The sequence below is a fragment of the Hylobates moloch genome, unplaced genomic scaffold (assembly GCF_009828535.3).
Source record: "Hylobates moloch isolate HMO894 unplaced genomic scaffold, HMol_V3 SCAFFOLD_1, whole genome shotgun sequence".
Taxonomy (NCBI): Eukaryota; Metazoa; Chordata; class Mammalia; order Primates; family Hylobatidae; genus Hylobates; species Hylobates moloch.
The window spans coordinates 148,474,794-148,495,395 of NW_026652276.1; the positions used below are offsets into that span (position 1 = coordinate 148,474,794).

The 20,602-nt window shown below is 36.4% G+C and overlaps 1 protein-coding gene across 1 annotated transcript in view; it reads right to left on the bottom strand.

Moving 5' to 3' along the window:
- Positions 1-20,602, bottom strand: part of ABCB5 (ATP binding cassette subfamily B member 5) — a 163,251-nt gene that overhangs the window by 140,195 nt on the left and 2,454 nt on the right. The window contains exons 2-5 of the mRNA XM_032753440.2: positions 15,364-15,437; positions 12,065-12,119; positions 9,513-9,663; positions 6,270-6,324 (exon numbers count right to left, since the gene is read on the bottom strand). Of these exons, the coding sequence (XP_032609331.1) occupies positions 6,270-6,324; positions 9,513-9,663; positions 12,065-12,119; positions 15,364-15,416 (314 nt within the window). The 5' untranslated portion in view covers positions 15,417-15,437. The remainder of the gene's footprint in view (positions 1-6,269; positions 6,325-9,512; positions 9,664-12,064; positions 12,120-15,363; positions 15,438-20,602) is intronic.

Genomic DNA, 20,602 nt, shown 5'->3' on the forward strand with positions numbered 1-20,602 from the left:
TATAAATTTCCCTCTACACACTGCTTTGAATGTGTCCCAGAGATTCTTGTATGTTGTGTCTTTGTTCTCGTTGGTTTCAAAGAACTTTTTTTTTCTGCCTTCATTTCATTATGTACCCAGTAGTCATTCAGGAGCAGGTTGTTCAGTTTCCATGTAGTTGAGCGGTTTTGAGTGAGTTTCTTAATCCTGAGTTCTAGTTTGATTGCACTGTGGTCTGAGAGACAGTTTGTTGTTATTTCTGTTCTTTTACATTTGCTGAGGAGAGCTTTACTTCCAACTATGTGGTCAATTTTGGAACAAGTGTGGTGTGGTGCTGAAAAAAATGTATATTCTGTTGATTTGGGGTGGAGAGTTCTGTAGATGTCTATTAGGTCCACTTTGTGCAGAGCTGAGTTCAATTCCTAGATATCCTTGTTAACTTTCTGTCTTGTTGATCTATCTAATGTTGACAGTGGGGTGTTAAAATCTCCCATTATTATTGTGTGGGAGTTTAAGTCCCTTTGTAGGTCACACAGGACTTGCTTTATGAATCTGGGTGCTCCTGTGTTGGGTGCATATATATTTAGGATAGTTAGCTCTTCTTGTTGAATTGATCCCTTTACCATTATGTAATGGCCTTCTTTGTCTCTTTTGATCTTTGTTGGTTTAAAGTCTATTTTATCAGAGACTAGGATTGCAACCCCTGCCTTTTTTTGTTTTCCATTTGCTTGATAGATCTTCCTCCATCCCTTTATTTTGAGTCTATGTGTATCTCTGCACGTGAGATGGGTTTCCTGAATACAGCACACTGATGGGTCTTGACTCCTTATCCAGTTTGCCAGTGTGTGTCTTTTAATTGGAGGATTTAGCCCATTTACATTTAAAGTTAATGTTGTTATTTGTGAATTTGATCCTGTCATTATGATGTTAGTTGGTTATTTTGCTCGTTAGTTGATGCAGTTTCTTCCTAGCCTCTGTGATCTTTACTATTTGGCATGTTTTTGCAGTGGCTGGTACCGGTTGTTCCTTTCCATGTTTAGTGCTTCCTTCAGGAGCTCTTTTAGGGCAGGCCTGGTGGTGACAAAATCACTCAGCACTGGCTTGTCTGTAAAGTATTTTATTTCTCCTTCACTTATGAAGCTTAGTTTAGCTGGATATGAAATTCTGGGTTGAAAATTCTTTTCTTTAAGAACGTTGAATATCGGCCCCCACTCTCTTCTGGCTTGTAGAGTTTCTGCCCAGAGATCAGCTGTTAGTCTGATGGGCTTCCATTTGTGTGTAACCCGACCTTTCTCTCTGGCCGCCCTTAACATTTTTTCCTTCATTTCAACTTTGGTGAATCTGACAATTATGTGTCTTGGAGTTGCTCTTCTCGAGGAGTATCTTTGTGGAGTTCTCTGTATTTCCTGGATCTGAATGTTGGCCTGCCTTGCTAGATTGGGGAAGTTCTCCCAGATAATATCTTGCAGAGTGTTTTCCAACTTGGTTCCATTCTCCCCATCACTTTCAGGTGTACCAATCAGATGTAGGTTTGGTCTTTTCACATAGTCCCATATTTCTTGGAGGCTTTGTTCATTTCTTTTTATTCTTTTTTCTCTAAACTTCCCTTCTCGCTTCATTTCATTCATTTCATGTTCCATCACTGATACCCTTTCTTCCAGTTGATTGCATCGGCTACCAAGGCTTCTGCAATCTTCGCGTAGTTCTCGATACTTGGCTTTCAGCTCCATCAGCTCCTTTAAACCCTTCTCTGCATTGGTTGTTCTAGTTGTCCATTCATCTAATTTTTTTTTCAAAGTTTTTAACTTCTTTGCCATTGTTTTGAATTTCCTCCCGTAGCTTAGAGTAGTTTGATCATCTGAAGCCTTCTTCCCTCAACTCGTCAAAGTCATTCTCCGTCCAGCTTTGTTCCGTTGCTGGTGAGGAACTGCGTTCCTTTGGAGGAGGAGAGGTGCTCTGCTTTTTAGAGTTTCCAGTTTTTCTGCTCTGTTTTTTCCCCATCTTTGTGGTTTTATCTACTTTTGGTCTTTGATGATGGTGATGTACACATGGGTTTTTGGTGTGGATGTCCTTTCTTTTGTTAGTTTTCCTTCTACCAGACAGGACCCTCAGCTTCAGGTGTGTTGGAGTTTGCTAGAGGTCCACTGCAGACACTGTTTGGCTGGGTGTCAGCAGCAGTGGCTGCAAAACAGCAGATTTTCATGAGACCACAAATTCAGCTGTCTGATAGTTCCTCTGGAAGTTTTGTCTCAGAGGAGTACCTGGCCGAGTGAGGTGTCAGTCTGTCTCTACTGGGGGGTGCCTCCCAGTTAGGCTGCTCGGGGGTGAGGGACCCACTTTAGGAGGCAGTCTGCCTGTTCTCAGATCTCCAGCTGTGTCCTGGGAGAACCACTACTCTCTTCAAAGCTGTCAGACAGGGACGTTTAAGTCTGCAGAGGTTCCTGCTGACTTTTTGTTTGTCTGTGCCCTGCCCCCAGATGTGGAGCCTACAGAGGCAGGCAGGCCTCCTTGAGCTGTGGTGGGCTCCACCCAGTTCGAGCTTCCTGGCTGCTTTGTTTACCTAAGCACGCCTGGGCAATGACGGGCGCCCCTCCCCCAGCCTCGCTGCGGCCTTGCAGTTTGATCTCAGACTGCTGTGCTAGCAATCAGTGAGACTCCGTGGGCATAGGACCCTCTGAGCCAGGTGCGGGACACAATCTCCTAGTGTGCCGTTTTCCAGGCCCATTGGAAAAGCACAGTATTAGGGTGGGACTGACCTGATTTTCCAGGTGCCATCTGTTACCCCTTTCTTTGACTAGGAAAGGGAACTCCCTTGCACTTCCCGAGTGAGGCAACGCCTCGCCCTGCTGTGGCTCGTGCACAGTGTGCTGCACCAACTGTCCTGCACCCACTGTTTGGCACTCCCTAATGAGATGAACCCGGTACCTCAAATGGAAATGCAGAAATCACCCGTCTTCTGTGTCGCTCACGCTGGGAGCTGTAGACTGGAGCTGTTCCTATTTGGCCATCTTTGCTCCACCCCCCCAAAAAGTATCTAAGAATATATTTAACTAAGGAATTAAAAGATCTTTACAAGGAAAACTACAAAACATTGATGAGAGGAATTGTAGATGACACAAACAAATGGGAAAACATCCCATGCTCATGGATCTGAAAAATCAATATCATTAAAATGACTTAACTGGACAAAGCAATCTATACATTCAATGCAATTTCTATCAAAATGTCAATGTCATTTTTCACATAATTAGAAAAGACAATCTTAAAATTCATATGCAACCAAAAAAAAGCCTTAATAATAAAAGCAACTATAAGCAGAAAGAACAAAGCTGGGTGTATCACACTACCTGATTTTAAATTGTACTACAAGGCTATACTAACCAAAATATCATGGTACTGGTATAATAATAGGCACATAGATCGAGGAAAAAGAATAGAGAACCCAGAAACAAAGCCACATAACTACAACCAATTGACCTTCAACAAAGCCAACAAAAACATGCACTGGGAAAAGGACATCCTATTTAATAAATGGTGCTGTGAAAATTGAAAATCTGCAAGCAAAAGAATAGAACTGGACCCCTATCTCTCACCATATACAAAAATCAACTAAAGATGGATTAAAGACTTAAATTTAACACCTGAGATGATAAGAATCCTAGAAGAAAACTTAGGACAAACTCCTCTGGACATTGGCCTTGACAAAGAATTCATGGCTAAGACCTCAAAAATAAATGCAACAAAACCAAAAATAGACAAATGGAAATTAATTAAATTAAAAAGCTTCTGCACAGCAAAAGAAATAATCAACAGAGTGAAAAGACAACCTGTAGAATGGGAGAAAATATTTGCAAACTATGCAACCAACAAAAAACTAATATCTAGGATCTACAAGGAACTCAAACATCTCAACAACAACAATAAAATAAGCCTTAATAACTCCAGTAAAAAGTGGGCAAAACAGTAAACTATCGCAAGGACAAAAAACCAAACACCGCATGTTCTCACTCATAGGTGGGAATTGAACAATGAGAACTCATGGACACAGGAAGGGGAATATCACACTCCGGGGACTGTTGTGGGGTGGGGGGAGGGGGGAGGGACAGCATTAGGAGATACACCTAATGCTAAAGGACGAGTTAATGGGTGCAGGAAATCAACATGGCACATGGATACATATGTAACAAACCTGCACATTGTCACATTGTGCACATGTACCCTAAAACCCTAAAGTATAATAAAAAATAAAAAAATAAAAAAGAAAAAAAAAAAAAAAAGTGGGCAAAAGACATGAGCAGACAGTTTTCAAAAGGAGCCATACAAATGGCCAAAAAGCATATGAAAAAATGCTCAACATCAGTAATCATCAGAGAAATGCAAATAAAACCATAGTGAAACACTGTCTTACACCAATCAGAATGTCTACTATTAAAGATTCAAATAACAACAGATGTTGGTGAGAATGCAGAGAAAGGAGAACACTTATACACTATTGGGGGTAACGTAAATTAGTACAACCTCTATGGAAAACAGCACAGAGATTTGTCAAAGAACTAAAAATTGAAATACCATTCAATTTGGTAGTGTCACTACTGAGTATATACCCAAAGGAAAAGAAATCATTGTGCCAGAAAGATACCTGCACTTGTATGTTTATTGTAGCCCTATTCACAATAGCAAAGATACGGATTCAACCTAAGTGTTCATCAGTGAATGAATGAAGAAAATGTTTACACACACACACACATACATAACATGGAATACTACTCAGCCATAAAAATAATGAGATGATGGTTTTTTTTGCAGCAACAGGGATGGATCAAGAGGCCATTATCTTAAATGAAATAACTCAGAAACAGTAAAATACCACATGTTCTCACTTATAAGTGGGAGCTAAATAATGTGTACACATGGACATAGAGAGTGGAATAATAGACATTGGAGACTCAGAGGCTGAGAGGGTAAAAGAGGGTGTAAGAGATGAGAAATTACTTAATGGTTGCAAGGTTCACTGTTTGGGTGATGGTTACACAAAAAGCCCAGACTTCACCACTGTGCAATTTATTCATGTAACACAACTGCGCTTGTACCCCCTAAATCTATAAACAAAATTATATAGCCACAAATGGCCATGGCTAACATATTGGACAGGGCATATTAGGAATTAAAACTAAAGAAGAACAGAGGATACTAGAGACTGGGAAAGGTAGAGAGAAGGAAGGGATAAGGAGATATTTGTTAATGCTAAAATTATAGGTAGATAGGAGAAATAAATTCTAATGTCGTATAGTACTATAGTTAACTATGACTATACTTAACAATAATATATTACATGATTTCAAATAGCTAGAAGAAAGGTACTGAATATTTCCAATACAAAGAAACAACAAATGTTTGAGATAATGAATATGCTAATTAATCTGATCTGATCACTATACGTTATATGTATGACACCATCACTATGTACCTCATAAATATGTATAATTATTGTGTGTCAATTATTTTTTTAATTAAAAAAAGAATTAAGGCCCAGAAGATGTCACTGCAATGTGATGGGTGTCCCTTGACAACATGGTGTCTTCATTTTGGGGGGAAAAGAATAGGAATCACTTAGGTTTAGAGTAAAGACCCAGAAAGTTTTAGTGAGGCAGTACGAGAATCCAGTCAATATACTGAGAAAGGTAGTGTCTATCTAGGAAACTCAGAACATATTGAGTAAATAAACCATACTGTTTAATACCTAAAATTACGAAACAGAGCATCCCTATAAATTATTTATTATTCATACTTTACAATTTTTTGTTTGGATACAACTTTACCATAATAGTCTGAATAATTAGTCTCTAAATTTACTGTGAGTAAAACCTTACTATTTTTATGTTAAAAAGTATTTTATTATTTTTACTATTTATTTGTTGATTTTTAATGTTTAAAGAAATAGAATTTTCAATGAGGCTCATAAGGAATATAATTTTTTGCAAGGAAAATGAAGTCCTTTCTTTCCCAGGATATTGCTAGGAGGCAAAATTGCTACAAAAATGCAAATCCTTACAATTTTTAAATTGATGACAACTTTGTCAACTACAACTCAACCTATACACCTTTCAAGTAGAAGAAAAAATATGCACTAATTGTATTTTATATACCTAATGAAAGAAGAGGATATGTTTGCTTTAATCATTTGTTATGTAATATTAATGGTCATACAAAATTTCAGTTGCTTTTTTCTTGTAAGCTTTAAATAAAGCATCATTCAACAAATGTGATATTAACATTTAATTTGGACTTACAGAGTCATATCTTCATTCAGCTTCTCTTGAGACTGAGTACAGTTCCGATAATTTGCTGTAAAAAAGGTTATTTAAAATATAGAGGAAATTAATTTATAATTGGTCATACTGTTACACAGATAGCCCTCCAAACCAAATATATTGCACTCTTAAGACAACAGATTTACTGCCCACACTCAGGTTTATTATCATCTCATTTTCTATTCTTTAACCTAGAACTGGAAATAATTATCTCTGCTCTCGAGAAGTACTCATGCAGCTTGGAAAAATATAAGGAAGAATTAACCATGTAGCTCATAACTGGAAAGAATTATTTGGGACATCTCTGATCAGACAACAATCAGGAAATAATAGTAATAAAATTCCCTGCTTCTGCCAGAGATTATACACTTTAAATTAAGTTTGAAACACTCCAGGGAATGATTTCAAAAGTCCAAGAAAAGCAAGAACATGTGTGAAAGTTCTAGAAGAATTAGCCATGGGGAAAACGGAAAGCTCATTGAAACATGTTGAGTATAACCAACAATGTTTAAAGGTTATAAGTTTTCTATGTAAACTTTTCTATATATCTTCTAGTAGAAAAAAATATTGTACACTGATTAATATACCAAAGTCCTGATTTCACCAATAACACAAAACCGTGGTTGATATCCATGATTATAATTTTCTTCCTTAAACCTCTATAATCAACATTTGAAATAACTGCAGACATCATGATTCTTCATCTGTTATAACCATAACATCATCACATTTTACAATGTTTATGATCTTTATTTATATGCAAACAATCATTTCTCCCTTATTCTATTTATGGAATTGTGGTAGGAAAAAATACCAAAATTCATATGGCAGGAATGGAAATTTCAATAAGATTTAACTGAGCAAATAAAGGAAATAAACATTGTTTCTAAAAATGGTTCCTGCAGTCTTATAAAAAAGGCATAATCTCAGTGTGTAGATTATATTGATAGAGGTAATATTTTGGAAAGTTCAGGACTCACACAAAAATGGATCCCCAGCTAATGATAGCTATTATTCATATTTTTATTTATAGGAATGAATAATCCTGCTCTATTATCCTCTGGAAAATCAATGTTAGAAGGTTGAAGGTTTGCCTCTTAATATCCCTACTTCTCTTTAACAATGTGTTATAATATACCAATAATATCCATGAATTTATCTAAATCATTATTGAACTTCTCTATATGTTTACCACATTCAGTAAAACCAGGAAACTGGAGAAGCCTTGAACAACAACAAAAATTAGAATTCACAGCAATAGCAATTAGATATGTAGTGTCTAGCCTATCCGAAACAGGTAAGACAATCAATTACAGAATAAATTTAACAAAAAGAATACTCCCAAGCAGATGGCCTTAGGTTGCCAGGTTGCTCATGTACTCACACATTCATTCGTTCATTTGTTCATAGAGATGTAGTAGACAATCAATAAATGTTTACTCAGTGAACTGGTGGCTCCATTTGTTTAACAACAAATTATTTAGCATATATATCAATTTACATCATTAATATATCAGATTTTTACTTATATCCTTAATTTTGTTTATATTATTAAAATATTAAAAAAACATAACTGTTTAAGCAGGAGATCATGGAAAGACAGAGATGGAAGCAATGGGTTTATCTCACTCAAGATTAGTACATGTAAAAGATTTGCTTTTGAGTTTAAAGATTTTTTTTGCTTTGAAGATTTTTCATTTTTGCTTTACAGATTTGCTTTTTGGAAAACAAGAAGGTATAATTTAGGTATAAATTAGAATTTAAAGTCAAATAGAGCACAGAGGGAAGTAGAATGAACAATGAAAGGCTAATGTTGATGAAAAGACAGACTAGGTTGTAATGAGTTATTTTTCCCAGTTATAATAAATATTTATAACAATAATTCCAGTGTGTAATTTGGGGAAAAGCATATAAAATTAGGAAATTACTAGTAATTATAATATCCACCAGATGAAAAATACTGCATAGTCATTACATCAGTGCATAGGAGAATCACTGGAATTTAAATCTAAAGAATAATGTCACCTTGAAAGACATGACCCTGAAATAGGATGCTACAAAGGATACACGAAAGATGCCTACAAATAAGGGCAATATGAAAATACCTTTTCCACACCTAATCGGCTAGTTCCTCTCACCACCAATTCAGGGTATCTGTCTCTAGTTCTACAATTTTCTGCTTCTCTTCTGCATTTTGTTATATAGTGCCACGCATGGCTAAGAACTACTACAAAAAAAAACTAAGTAGCTACTAAACTGAAAGATTTGATCATACTTGATGATTTCTTCTTCTTCTCCTTCTCCTTCTTTTTTTTCTTTGAGATGGAGTTTTGCTCTTGTTGCCCAGGCTGGAGTGCAATGGTGCAATCTTGGCTCACTGCAACCTCTGCCTCCTGGGTTCAAACGATTCTCCTGCCTCAGCCTCCCGAGTAGCTGGGATTACAGGCACCTGCTACCATGGCTGGCTAATTTTTTGTATTTTAATAGAGATGGGATTTCACCATGTTGACCAGGCTAGTATTGAACTGCTGACCTCAGGTGATCCACTGGCCTCAGCCTCCCAAAGTGCAGGATTACAGGCATGAGCCACTGCCACCCGGCCTTGATTTCTTCCTTTTAAAGGATGTGTTACATCCTAGTGGCCTGGGATGGCCCAAGCCTTTGATTAAACCCTGATGTAATCACCACTTCTGATAAAAAATTATTTGAATTCTTAGAGAGACAAGCTGAACTATTGAGGACTTCAGATGATTCCTACATAACATCAGCAAATGGCTTTCTGATTTGAACTGCAACATTGGCTCTCTGCTGAGTCCCCAGCATGCCAGCCCACCCTCTTGAACTTGCCAGCCTCTATAACCATGTGAGCCAGCCAATTCTTTAAAATCTCACTCTTTACACACACACACACACACACACACACACACACACACGCAGTCTCTCTGTTTCTAACACACATCCTATCGATGCTGTTTCTCTGGAGAACCCTGACTAATAGGGGATTTTGTTTCTTATTTATTTATTTATTTATTTATTTATTTTAATTCAATTATAGACCTCGGTGGTCATGAAGAATTTTTCTTCAGTGCCCAGCAATATAGCAGAATAAATGACTTAAATACATATTATATGGATACTGTTTTACAATACAATAATCTGTTTGTTTGCTTTGTTCAATGCTTTTGTGTCTTCAGTGATACAGAAAAATAATCATATACTCACTTGTGTTAGTTTGGACTAGACATCCACTAATAAGGTTATCACTCATTTCTCCTAAAACCAGTGACATTAAAGGAAGGCAGGCTCCATTGACCAGTGATGCCAGTATACCCAGGATCATGAGTGTGATGTCCAGTCCATCAGCAAAGCGGAACTGAGGAAAACAAAGCACGGTAGCACCACAACTGTAAAACAAACAAACAGACCAAGCACACACACACACACAACAGCAGCCTACAGCCTTTGCCACCTAGTAAACATGACTTTATACATTGATTAAGATGGTAAATAAATGCATAAAATCATAGATATGTATTTATATCTAAAGTAAAAACAAATACCAAAATTAAGAATTTACCATCTCCTTTAAAGGCATTAAAAAATAAAGCAGCTAGCTATTCGCAATAGCAAAGACTTGGAACCAGCCCAAATGTCTATCAATGGTAGACTGGATTAAGCAAATGTGGCACATATACATCATGGAATACTATGCAGCCATAAAAATGGATGAGTTCATGTCCTTTGCAGGGACATGGATGAAGCTGGAAACCATCATACTCAGCAAACTATTACAAGGACAGAAAACCAAACACCGCATGTTCTCACTCATGGGTGGGAGTTGAACAATGAGAACACATGGACACAGGGTGGGGAACATCACACACTGGGGCTTGTTGGGGAGTGGAGGACTGGGGGAGGGATGGTATTAGGAGAAATACCTAATGTAAATGTCAAGTTGATAGGTGCAGCAAACCAACATGGCACATGTATACCTATATAACAAACCTGCACGTTGTGAACATGTACCCTAGAACTTAAAGTATAATAATAAAAATAAATAAAGCAGCTAAATCAGTACAAATTGTAGATACCTGACACAAGTCAGGTCAGATGTGGATATGAATCAGAAACTTTATTCCATTTGGTTGGTTTTGGAATAAGTTAAGGTATTTTGAAGACTGCAATGACAATATCTTAGTTTATGGAAAGTTGATGTGCACACTTTCAATGCTCTAGGCTCACTGGCATCATAGCAATGGCACGGCTAAGTGCAGTGACCAGAACTAACTAGTAAAAATGTAATGAATTATATTTGTGATGATTTTAAATTCCTTAGATTTTTTTTCTACCCAGAACAATGCCTATCCTGTAAATAAGGATATTTAAGGAGGTCAATGATAATTTTAAGGGCTGTTTTGAATAAGAAAGAAATGCCTGAAAGCCATCTATTGAATGCCTTCTATTCTATTCTGTAGTAGGTCCCCATAGCATCTGTCCAAAACCAAATCATGAGGAAAATTGAAAATATAGATTATTTATCTTACCGAGAGAGGCCAAAATAAAATTTAAATGGTATTAAAATGTAATTAGATTTGAATAACAGCAAGAGGAACTTACTGCATATTTTATGAATGGAGACCAAAATATTATTTTTCCATTCATCAGTGCAATAGCTAATAAATATTTATAGTGTTACTTCCACAGCATTGCATTCAGCATTACGGACATCAAGAGAGTATCTGCTCCTCCACCTTCCTCCAGAATAATGCTATCTCCTTGATAAAGTTTGTCATGTTCTGCTACTATTCAGTTTTTTTTTTAATTGACTTTTGAAAAAACAGGGGCTGTTTCATGTATATTTGTAGGGACATAACATTGATAGCCAGGCTGACACAGAGATTAGAGTGGGTAAAGGCCATGTCTGGGAACACATGCATGAAACGCTCCTTAAACATGATTTCAAAGAAGTGTACAGACACATTCTCTGATACACAGGCTTTAAAAAATACTTAGATAATTATTTTTGATTTAAAAGGATTTGTAACACTATAAAAATAATAACAACACATAACAATGCAGAATCATTGGAATACACTGAAATGTAAACATAGATAGTAAAAGTCACTGATAATTTCCCACCACTCAGAAATATCCTTTGGTAACATTTATGTACAATACACATACACACACACACACACACACACACCCCACAAACACTTTTAAAACACTGAGTCATTATGTGGATGTTATGCTATTTTTCCCTATCCTTTATTGTGGAATTTTGAGATTGTTTATATTTTTTCCTATTGGAAATGATACTTTAATGAATTCTTTTTTTTTTCTTTTTTGAGACAGAGTCTCGCACTGTCGCCCAGGCTGGAGTGCAGTGGCACTATCTCAGCTCACTGCAAACTCCACTTCCCGGGTTCAAGCAATTCTCCTGCCTCAGCCTCTGAGTAGCTGAGATTACAGGCGCCTGCCACCATGCCTGGCTAATTTTTTTGTATTTTTTTTTTTTTTTTTTTTTAGTAGAGGTAGGGTTTCACCATTTTGGTCAGGCTGGTCTTGAATTCCTGACCTTGTGATCCACCCACCTCGGCCTCCCAAAGTGTTGGGATTACAGGCGTGAGCCACCATGCCCGGCCAATGAATTCTTTTAGTTCCCTCTTTCCCACAAATAATGGAAGCAATCTAATAAACAAAATCATTCTATGCACTACTGAGAAGTCTCTAAAATCTTCTAATGCATGTACTTTCTAACTGATTTCACTTACTATCTCAATAGATCCAACAGCTTCCTTTCTCAGTTTTGGCTGTTCTTCTACAGTTCTGGAAAATAAAAGTTCAAAATGCAACAGTTACAATATGAATATAATTTGAAAAATTTTTCCATTAATAGTTTGCTGAAGTGTCAGATATCACCTTGGTAGCAAACTTACACCAACACAAATTTTAAAAAGAAACTTAATGATAGACAGTTGTCACTGGTTGTCTGTAAACTTGTTAGGGTAGCAACTTGAAGGCATGTGTCTGGAGTAGAATTTTTTAAAGTTGTGGTAAAATAGATATAATGTAGACTTTATCTTCTTGAATAATTTTAATTGTATAACCAAGGCACTAAGTACAGTCACACTGTTGTGCCACCATGTATTTTGATTTACCAACAGAGCTCTTTTTACTTTGCAAAACTAAACGTTTGTACGCGTTAAACATTTTCCCATTGTCCTCTCCTCCCAGCCCCTGGCAACCGCGGTTCTATTTTCTCTCTATGAATCTGACTGCTCTGGGCACCTCAGATGAATAGAATCATACAGCATTTCTCCTTTCATGTCTGGCTGTATTCAAAGTTCATCCTTGAATTATTCACTTAGCATAATGTCTTCATGTTTCATCCACATTGTAGTAAGTGTTGGAATTTTTCTACTTTTTAGTAGAAATAAAATAGTATTCCATTGTATGTTTTTGCCACGTTTTGTCAAACACTTAGACTGCTTCCCCATTTTGGCTATTCCTAGTAATGCTGTTAGGAATATGAGTGTACAAATATCTCTTCAATTTACTACTTTAATTCGTTTGAGTATATAACCAGAAGTAGAATTGCTGGGTTACATGTTAATTCTATTATTAATTTTTTGAGGAACATTCACACTGTCTTCCATAGCAACTGCACCATTTTACATTCCAGCCAGCACAAGGATTCCAATTTCTCTATATCCTCACCGACACGTGTTCTTTCCTTTTTCTTTTCTCTTTTTTAGTATTAGCCATCATAATGAGTATGAAGTGGTGGACTGAAATTTTTAAACTTTAGTAACAAAATCTGAGCTTTAAGTGAAATGAGTTCTATTAGGTACACATTAAACAAGTGTACTCTTAATTTTGTCTCCCTTTTTGAAAACTTCATTTCTTAGCTTCGTATGCTCACATTTCAAGGAGGTCCAAATGAAAGCTGTACATTGTATCCACTGATTTCACAGCAATCTGTCAGTTACACACACACACACACACACACACACACACACACACACACGCAACATTCTGAAACATTAAGAGAAGACTGGAGGGAACAGTTTAAGTTTTCTATACAGACACAACAGGAAGACAAATATCCGGCTCCTCTCCTGCTTTATAATGCATTGTTCTGTCAGCTTTGACAAATGACAATTCACTTAATTTTATTCCACCTGAGGTTAATAATTTACTTGTGGTCCGGTCAATTTGCTCTGGGGTGAGGCATGAGATGACAAAAAAAAAAAATGCTTTACCATTGCAAAACCCTACAATCCCTTTCCCCACCTCTAGATGCGGATTTTGAAGCTTAAGACCCAGTAAACCCTCTTCTCTTGATAAACATTGTTTCAGGGAAATAATTTCTAACTCCGATCGACCTTCATGGAAAGGTTTCGAAGGAGGGCTTGGGACGTTTTGTGAAAGTCTCTTTATCAGCGTTGAGATAAGAAAGCAACATGTGGGCAGGTGGGCGGGTTTGGGGGTCTCCTCCCTCTACACAGTTCTTGGGGCCAAGTGTCCTTTGGCAAAGGCTAAGGGCGGAACCTGAGGCGCCCAGAGGAAACTGATTCCATTGTGCGGGTCACAGCCGCACTAGGTCCTAGTCCTAGCGTGCCCGTTGCTGGTTTGCAAGCTGGAGGGGATCTTAGAGATGTTGGTGGCCCAGTACTTTCATTAGTGCAAATCAGCATGGCCCAGAGCAGCGAAGATTCTGCTCTTAGCTCCAAATGTGTCACCTCCACCTAATAGGAATCCTTCCTGTATTTCATGGCCAGACCCCACACCTATATCTCACTAATTTCACTTTTCAGGGCCCATCCAACACCCACCTTCAATTCCTGTTGCTATTTTCTTTCATATTGTTTTCTCCCATTCTCTCCAGCCATGGAAACTAGAAAAATCAACCACCTCCCCATTCTGATTTTCTGTGCGATAGCATATAGGTGCAATTTGCTGTTGGTATTGCTACTGACTTATTAGTTTTTGTGGTTCACCGATGAGGTCTGCAGTGTATTATTATCATGACCACTTTAAAGATGAAGAAACAGTCACAGAGTAAAACAACCCAAGTTTATGTAGCTAGCGATTGAACTTCAGTCTGACGCCAGAGCCCAAACTCTTAACTGTCCAGTTACAATGCCTCCTGTGGAATATATGCTGAACACGTGATTTAGTCAGTCCACAGGTAATGCTTAACTGTACAAATGTATTATAAAATAAACCTGTCCCCTCAGCATCCCCTTATACCAGGATGCTAGGGCATTTTTAGATAATGTTTTGAATTTATGAGGAAAAGGTGCTTAGAAAGGAGAACATTTACTTTGGGAAAATAACAACAAAAAGATTAAAGGAGAAGTTTGGAATGCAGTTCTTTTGATTTTCAAAATGTTCCTAAATGGAATTTGCTTTAGCCTAAGGAAGTTTCTGATTCTGACTCACAAGAAAATGGTATCGCTGGAATGCCCTCTCTGGCTATTTTCTGAATTAATAAACTACATGACCTGGAGGGGTCTTCTCCAGTTTTATAGATTGTATGTCCAAATATAACACAATTATTATGGTAAAAGTGGAAATAAAATAGATGTAAAACTATTTCCATTTAAAAACTCTCAATTAATGAATTCCAGGTGTAGAAACTTGTATAACATACATATTCACAGAGACATCTATTAAGCGAAAAAATAATCGAATCAAATATTTTCTTTTATTAAATGTACCACATGGAATGAAGGGTCCACAGAGAATTGAAATTAAAATTTGCAGATGCCTTTCTTCTATATAATGGTGGACAAGAAATTAACGATGAGAAATTCAGAAGAGGAGATACCTGAAGCACTAAATCAATAAATCCTGGATAAGTAAATCCTATTACAATTAATCCTATTGCAGTTCCTAAAATCACTATTAAATTAATTATAAGACTGCTTATGTTGAAGTTCAGCAAAATGCAAATAGCGTTGCTATTTTTGGGAGAAAATTATAAACATTTTTGCTATAGGTGTGGAAAGTATAAGTTATATTTGAAGTTGTAGAAGAATACTTATAGAACTTAGTGAAAGCTTACCCATTTCTCTGATAATTTTCTTGCATTTCTTCAGCTCTTTCAGAATTTTGCATCTTATTTACAATTTACTTCTTCTGAAATACAATTTTAACAAATGCATCATGGCTATGTGACTTTTATCACTTAGTTGATATACAGCATTCTTTACATCCCACATCTCTCATAGTTTGAAAAAGGAAGCATCTCAGAATTTCACCCTGCCCAGCCCCCCACTGCAATTGAAGTTTCTGGCTAAGCAGTTCATGGGTTCAAATTTTGTCATTGAATTTATAACTTCCTTGCTTCATTCTAGGCTTAGATTTGGAGCTAATGAAAGTGTTAGAATTGGAATAAAAGAAGGAAAGTCAGATTCCATGGAACATGCACTGTTTGTCAGGATATTAGATATTCCTACTTTGCCACACATTTGACTGGAATTGGTGAAAAATTTTAATCTACCTCATGCATTTTTCTCTTTAAAAAACTGATGCAGTAGTTTTTGTTAGCCAGCAGTTTGAGGGGATAGGGTTTACTAGTTTACCAAACAAAGTTTGGAGCTTTCACAAACTGGATTAACAGTTACAAATAATTAGAATATTTTGAAAATCCATTCGTCATTAAAATTGTATTAAGCAAAATTTACTCTTCCTTGGAATGATACTTGAGGATCTTACCTTGTCTTAAGATCACAATTAAGTTCATAAATTATAAATTATCATTTTATTATGGATCTATAGAGATGGTTGTGACTCAGTCTCATTTGTTAGGCCATATAACATATTACCCTATATAAAGACAATTATAAAGATATGACTTTAAACTTTAAAGTGGAATTACAAATTAATTAAAGAGTACCTAAGCATCTGAAAAAGCTAATAAGCTTTCAAATAGTAAACTTCTCATTGAAAGTGGATCAGAACTGCTTTTAGCACCAAGGAGGAAGGCATAATACAAATACAGCCATCTGTTGGCTTATTCTTCCTTTTACAGAAATAAACGGTCATACTTCATATGGGAGATATTTACAACTGCTAAACTGACTTTACACCATCTCCAGTAATCTGACATGCATGTAAGAAAAATAAAATGATTGACAAATCTCAAACATTTGCATTTTATAGAAATTAACAACTATGTAATAAAATGCATCCATCCATAGAAAGAAATCAAAACAATTAAGCCTCGCTTTGGTAAGTGCATGATCTGTCCATTTACACCAAAATCATGTATGCATTCTATCCTCAATAAATAATGAGCTGCACTTTCATAACTGTGCTTTACCAAGCTTATCTTCTGATCGTGCTGTAACTGATTACAACACTGGTGAGTATCAGGTAAAGCACGTTTTGTTCTTCATGTCATACTGCACTTGGGAAACAGTGTGAGCAAAGAAAGTTCACTGAGCCAAATAAACACACTTTTTAAAAAGAGCCATAGTGTCTGTATACCTGGTTTTCTATTACACAGTCCTATATCTTTTTAGTTAGTTGATTGAATTCTTAATTATAATAGGTAAAATTTTAACAAGTCAACAGCACATTTGCACAAGAAATATTTATCGAGTAATACTTTATGCAAGGCATTGATTTTATTACCTTATTATTGCTCCCTAAAAACAATCACCTCCTTCTCTGATTTCCTTTTGCTCTTTGCTTGTATCTGAATTATATTCGTGACACATTCTGCATTATGTTGCAAATCCTAGTTACCCTATTAGATTATATATTTTTCTCTTTTTCCTTATGAAGAATTGAAAAAAGTATTGACCTTATATGATGTGCCAGCTACTAGTTTGTAGAATCAAAAGATATGTTTCCTTTTCCTGAGGAACCCAATGTTTTATTCTTTACTCTAGACCATAGTCTTACTACTCAGAATGGTCCCAAGAGCAGCAGCATAGGCACCAACCTAGACATGATTAAAAATGCAGAACTTTTTTAAAAAAAGCCTTTTAATTTTATCAAAATATACATAACAAAATTTAACATTTTACCATCTGAATTATACAATTCAGTTGGATTAAGTGCATACTCACTGTTGTATAACCATCACCATATCTATCTTCAGAACTTTTTCATCATCACAAACTGAAATTCTATATCCATTAAACAGTAACTTCTATTATCTCCTACTGGCAGTCTCTGGTAACCTCTGTTTTACTGGGTCTATGAATTTGACTATTCTAGGTGTCTCACATAAATGGAATCATACAATATTTTTTCTTTTGTATCTGGCTTATTTCAGTTAACATAATGTTTTCAAGGTTCATCAATGTATCAGAATTTTATTCTTTTTAAGGCTGAACACTATTCTGGTGCACATATATAGTACATTTTTTTAAAGTGACTCATCTGTTGATGGACACTTGGATTGTTTTCACCTTTTGGCTATTGTGAATAATGTTTTCTGTGAACACTGGCGTACAAGTATTTGTTTGAGTATCCTCGTTTCAGTTCTTTTGGGTATATATTTAGATGTAGAATGGCTGGATCAGTGGTTAGTGTACGTTTAACTTTTTGAGAAATATTCATACTGTTTTTCATAGCAGCTGTATTATTTTACATTCCTACTAGCAATGTACAAGGGTTTCAATTTCTCCATGTCATCACTAACACTTGTTATTTTCTGATTAATGGACAATAGAAATCCTAGTGGATGTGATGTGGTATCTCATTGTGGTTGCGATTTGCAATTCCCTAATGACTAGTAATGTTGAGTATCTCATATGCTTACTGCTCATTTGTATGTCTTCTGTGAAGAAATGTCTATTCAAATCTGTTGCCCATTTTAAAATTGGGTTTTTGGTGTTTTTTTGTAGTAGGTTGTAGGTGTTCTTTATATATTCTGGATATTATTAAGTAAGTGATTTGCAAATATTTTCTTTTATTACGTGGATTGTCTTTCTTCTCTCTGAATAGTTTCCTTTAATAAGCAAAAGTTTTCAATTTTGAAGAAAAAGTTACCTACTTTTTTATTGTTTTTGCCTGTGTTTTTCGCATCATATCTAAGAAATCTTCGCCAAATCAAACGTCAAAAAGTTTTTTCCCATGTGTTTTTCTGAAGTTGGATAATTTTCACACTTATGATTAGGTCTTTAACCTATTTTTGAGTTGGTTTTTTATATGGTGTAAAGTAAGAGTTCAACTTCGTTCTTTTGAATGTGGATATCCAGTTTTACTTGTTAAATAGACTGTCCTTTCTGATATTTTCTAATCTATAAGCAATCCTAAAGAAAAAGAACAGAGCTAAACACGTCACATTACCTGACTTCAAAGTATACTATAAGGCTATGCTAACCAAAACAGCATGGTATTGGTACAAAAAGAGACACACAGATCAATGGAGCAGAATTCAGGACCTAGAAATAAAGCAGGACACCCATAGCCATCTGATCTTTAACAAAGTCAACAAAAATAAACAATGGGGAAATGACTCCAATAAATGGTGCTGGGATACCTGGCTAGCCATATGCAGAAGAATGAAACTGGACCCCTACATTTCACCATATATAAAAATTAACTCAAGATTGATTAAAGATTTAAATGTAAAACCTGAAACTATAAAAACCCTGGAAGAAAACCTAAGAAATATCCTTGTTGTCATCAGGCTTGGCAAAGAATTTACAGCTTATCCTCAAAAGCAATTGTGACAAAAGCAAAAATTGGCAGATAGGACTTAAGTAAACTAAAGAGCTTATGCACAGCAAGAGAAACTATCAACCAAATAAACAGATAGCCTACAAAATGCGAGAAAATATGTGCAAACTATGCATTCGATAAAGGTCTAATATCTAGAATCTGTAAGAAACTTAACTCACGAAGCAAAAAAACAAATAACCCCATTAAAAATGGGCAAAGGGCATGAACAAACTCTTCTCAAAAGAAGACATACAAGTGGCCAACAAACATAAAAAAATGCTCACCATCGCTAATCATGAGAAAAATGCAAATCAAAACCACAATGAGATACCACTACACACCAATCAGAATGGCTATTATTAAAAAGTCAAAAAATAACAGATACTGGCAAGGCTATGGAGAAGAGGGAACACTTATATAAGGCTGGGGGGAATGTAAATTAGTTCAGCCACTGTGGAAAGCAGTGTGGTGATTTCTCAAAGAACTTAAAACAGAAGTACCATTCAACCCAGCAATTCCAAAGGAAAAGAAATCATTCTACACAAAACATGCATGCACTCTTATGTTCATGACAGCACTATTCACAATAGCAGACACATGGAAGCAACCTGGGTGCCATCGATGGTCAATTGCATAAAGAAAATGTGGTGCGTGGCTGGGCATGGTGGCTCATGCCTGTAATCCTAACAGTTTGGGAGGCCGAAGTGGGTGGATCACTTGAGGCCAGGAGTTTAGACCAGCCTGGACAACATGGTGAAACCCCGTCTCTACTACAGATACAAAAATTAGCCTGCTGTGGTGGTGCATGCCTGTAGTCTCAGCTACTTGGGTGGCCGAGGCAGGAGAATCGCTTGAACCTGGGAGGTGGAGGTTGCAGTGAGCTGAGGTCATGTCACTGCACCCCAGCCTGGGCGACAGAACAAGATTCCATCTTAAAAAGAAAAAAAAAAAAAAAGAGAAGAAAATGCAGTACATATACACCATGAAATACTATGCACCCATAAAAAAGAATGAAATCATATCTTTTGTAGCAATATCAATGCAGCTGGAGGCCATTATGTTAAGTGAATTAACACTGAAACAGAAAACCAAATGCTGTATGTTTTCACTGATAAATGGGAGCTGAATATTGGGTCCACATAGACATAAAGATGAGAAAAATAGCCACTGGAGACTATTAGAGGTGGGAGAGGGGAAGGGGAGCAGATGCTGAAAAACTACCTACTGGATACTATGCTCACTACCTGGGCAAAGGGATTATTCATACCTCAATCCTCAGTGTCACACAATAAACTCACGTAACAAACCTGCCTGCACATGTAAGCTCTAAATCTAAAATAAAAGGTGAAATTATATAAAAGGTGAAGATAGCCATATAAATGAAGTACTGATACATGCTACATAAATAAACCTTGATAATATTATGGTAAGTAAAATAACTCAATCACGAAAGACAACATACCATATAATTCCATTAATATGAAGTGCCTAGAGTAGGCAAATCCATAGAGAAAAAAGTAAGTTAGTAGTTGCTGGGTGGGGGAGAAATAGAGATGATAGCTAATGAGAGTGATACAGGGTTTCTTTTCAAGATGATAAAACCACTACAAATTGAATGTGGT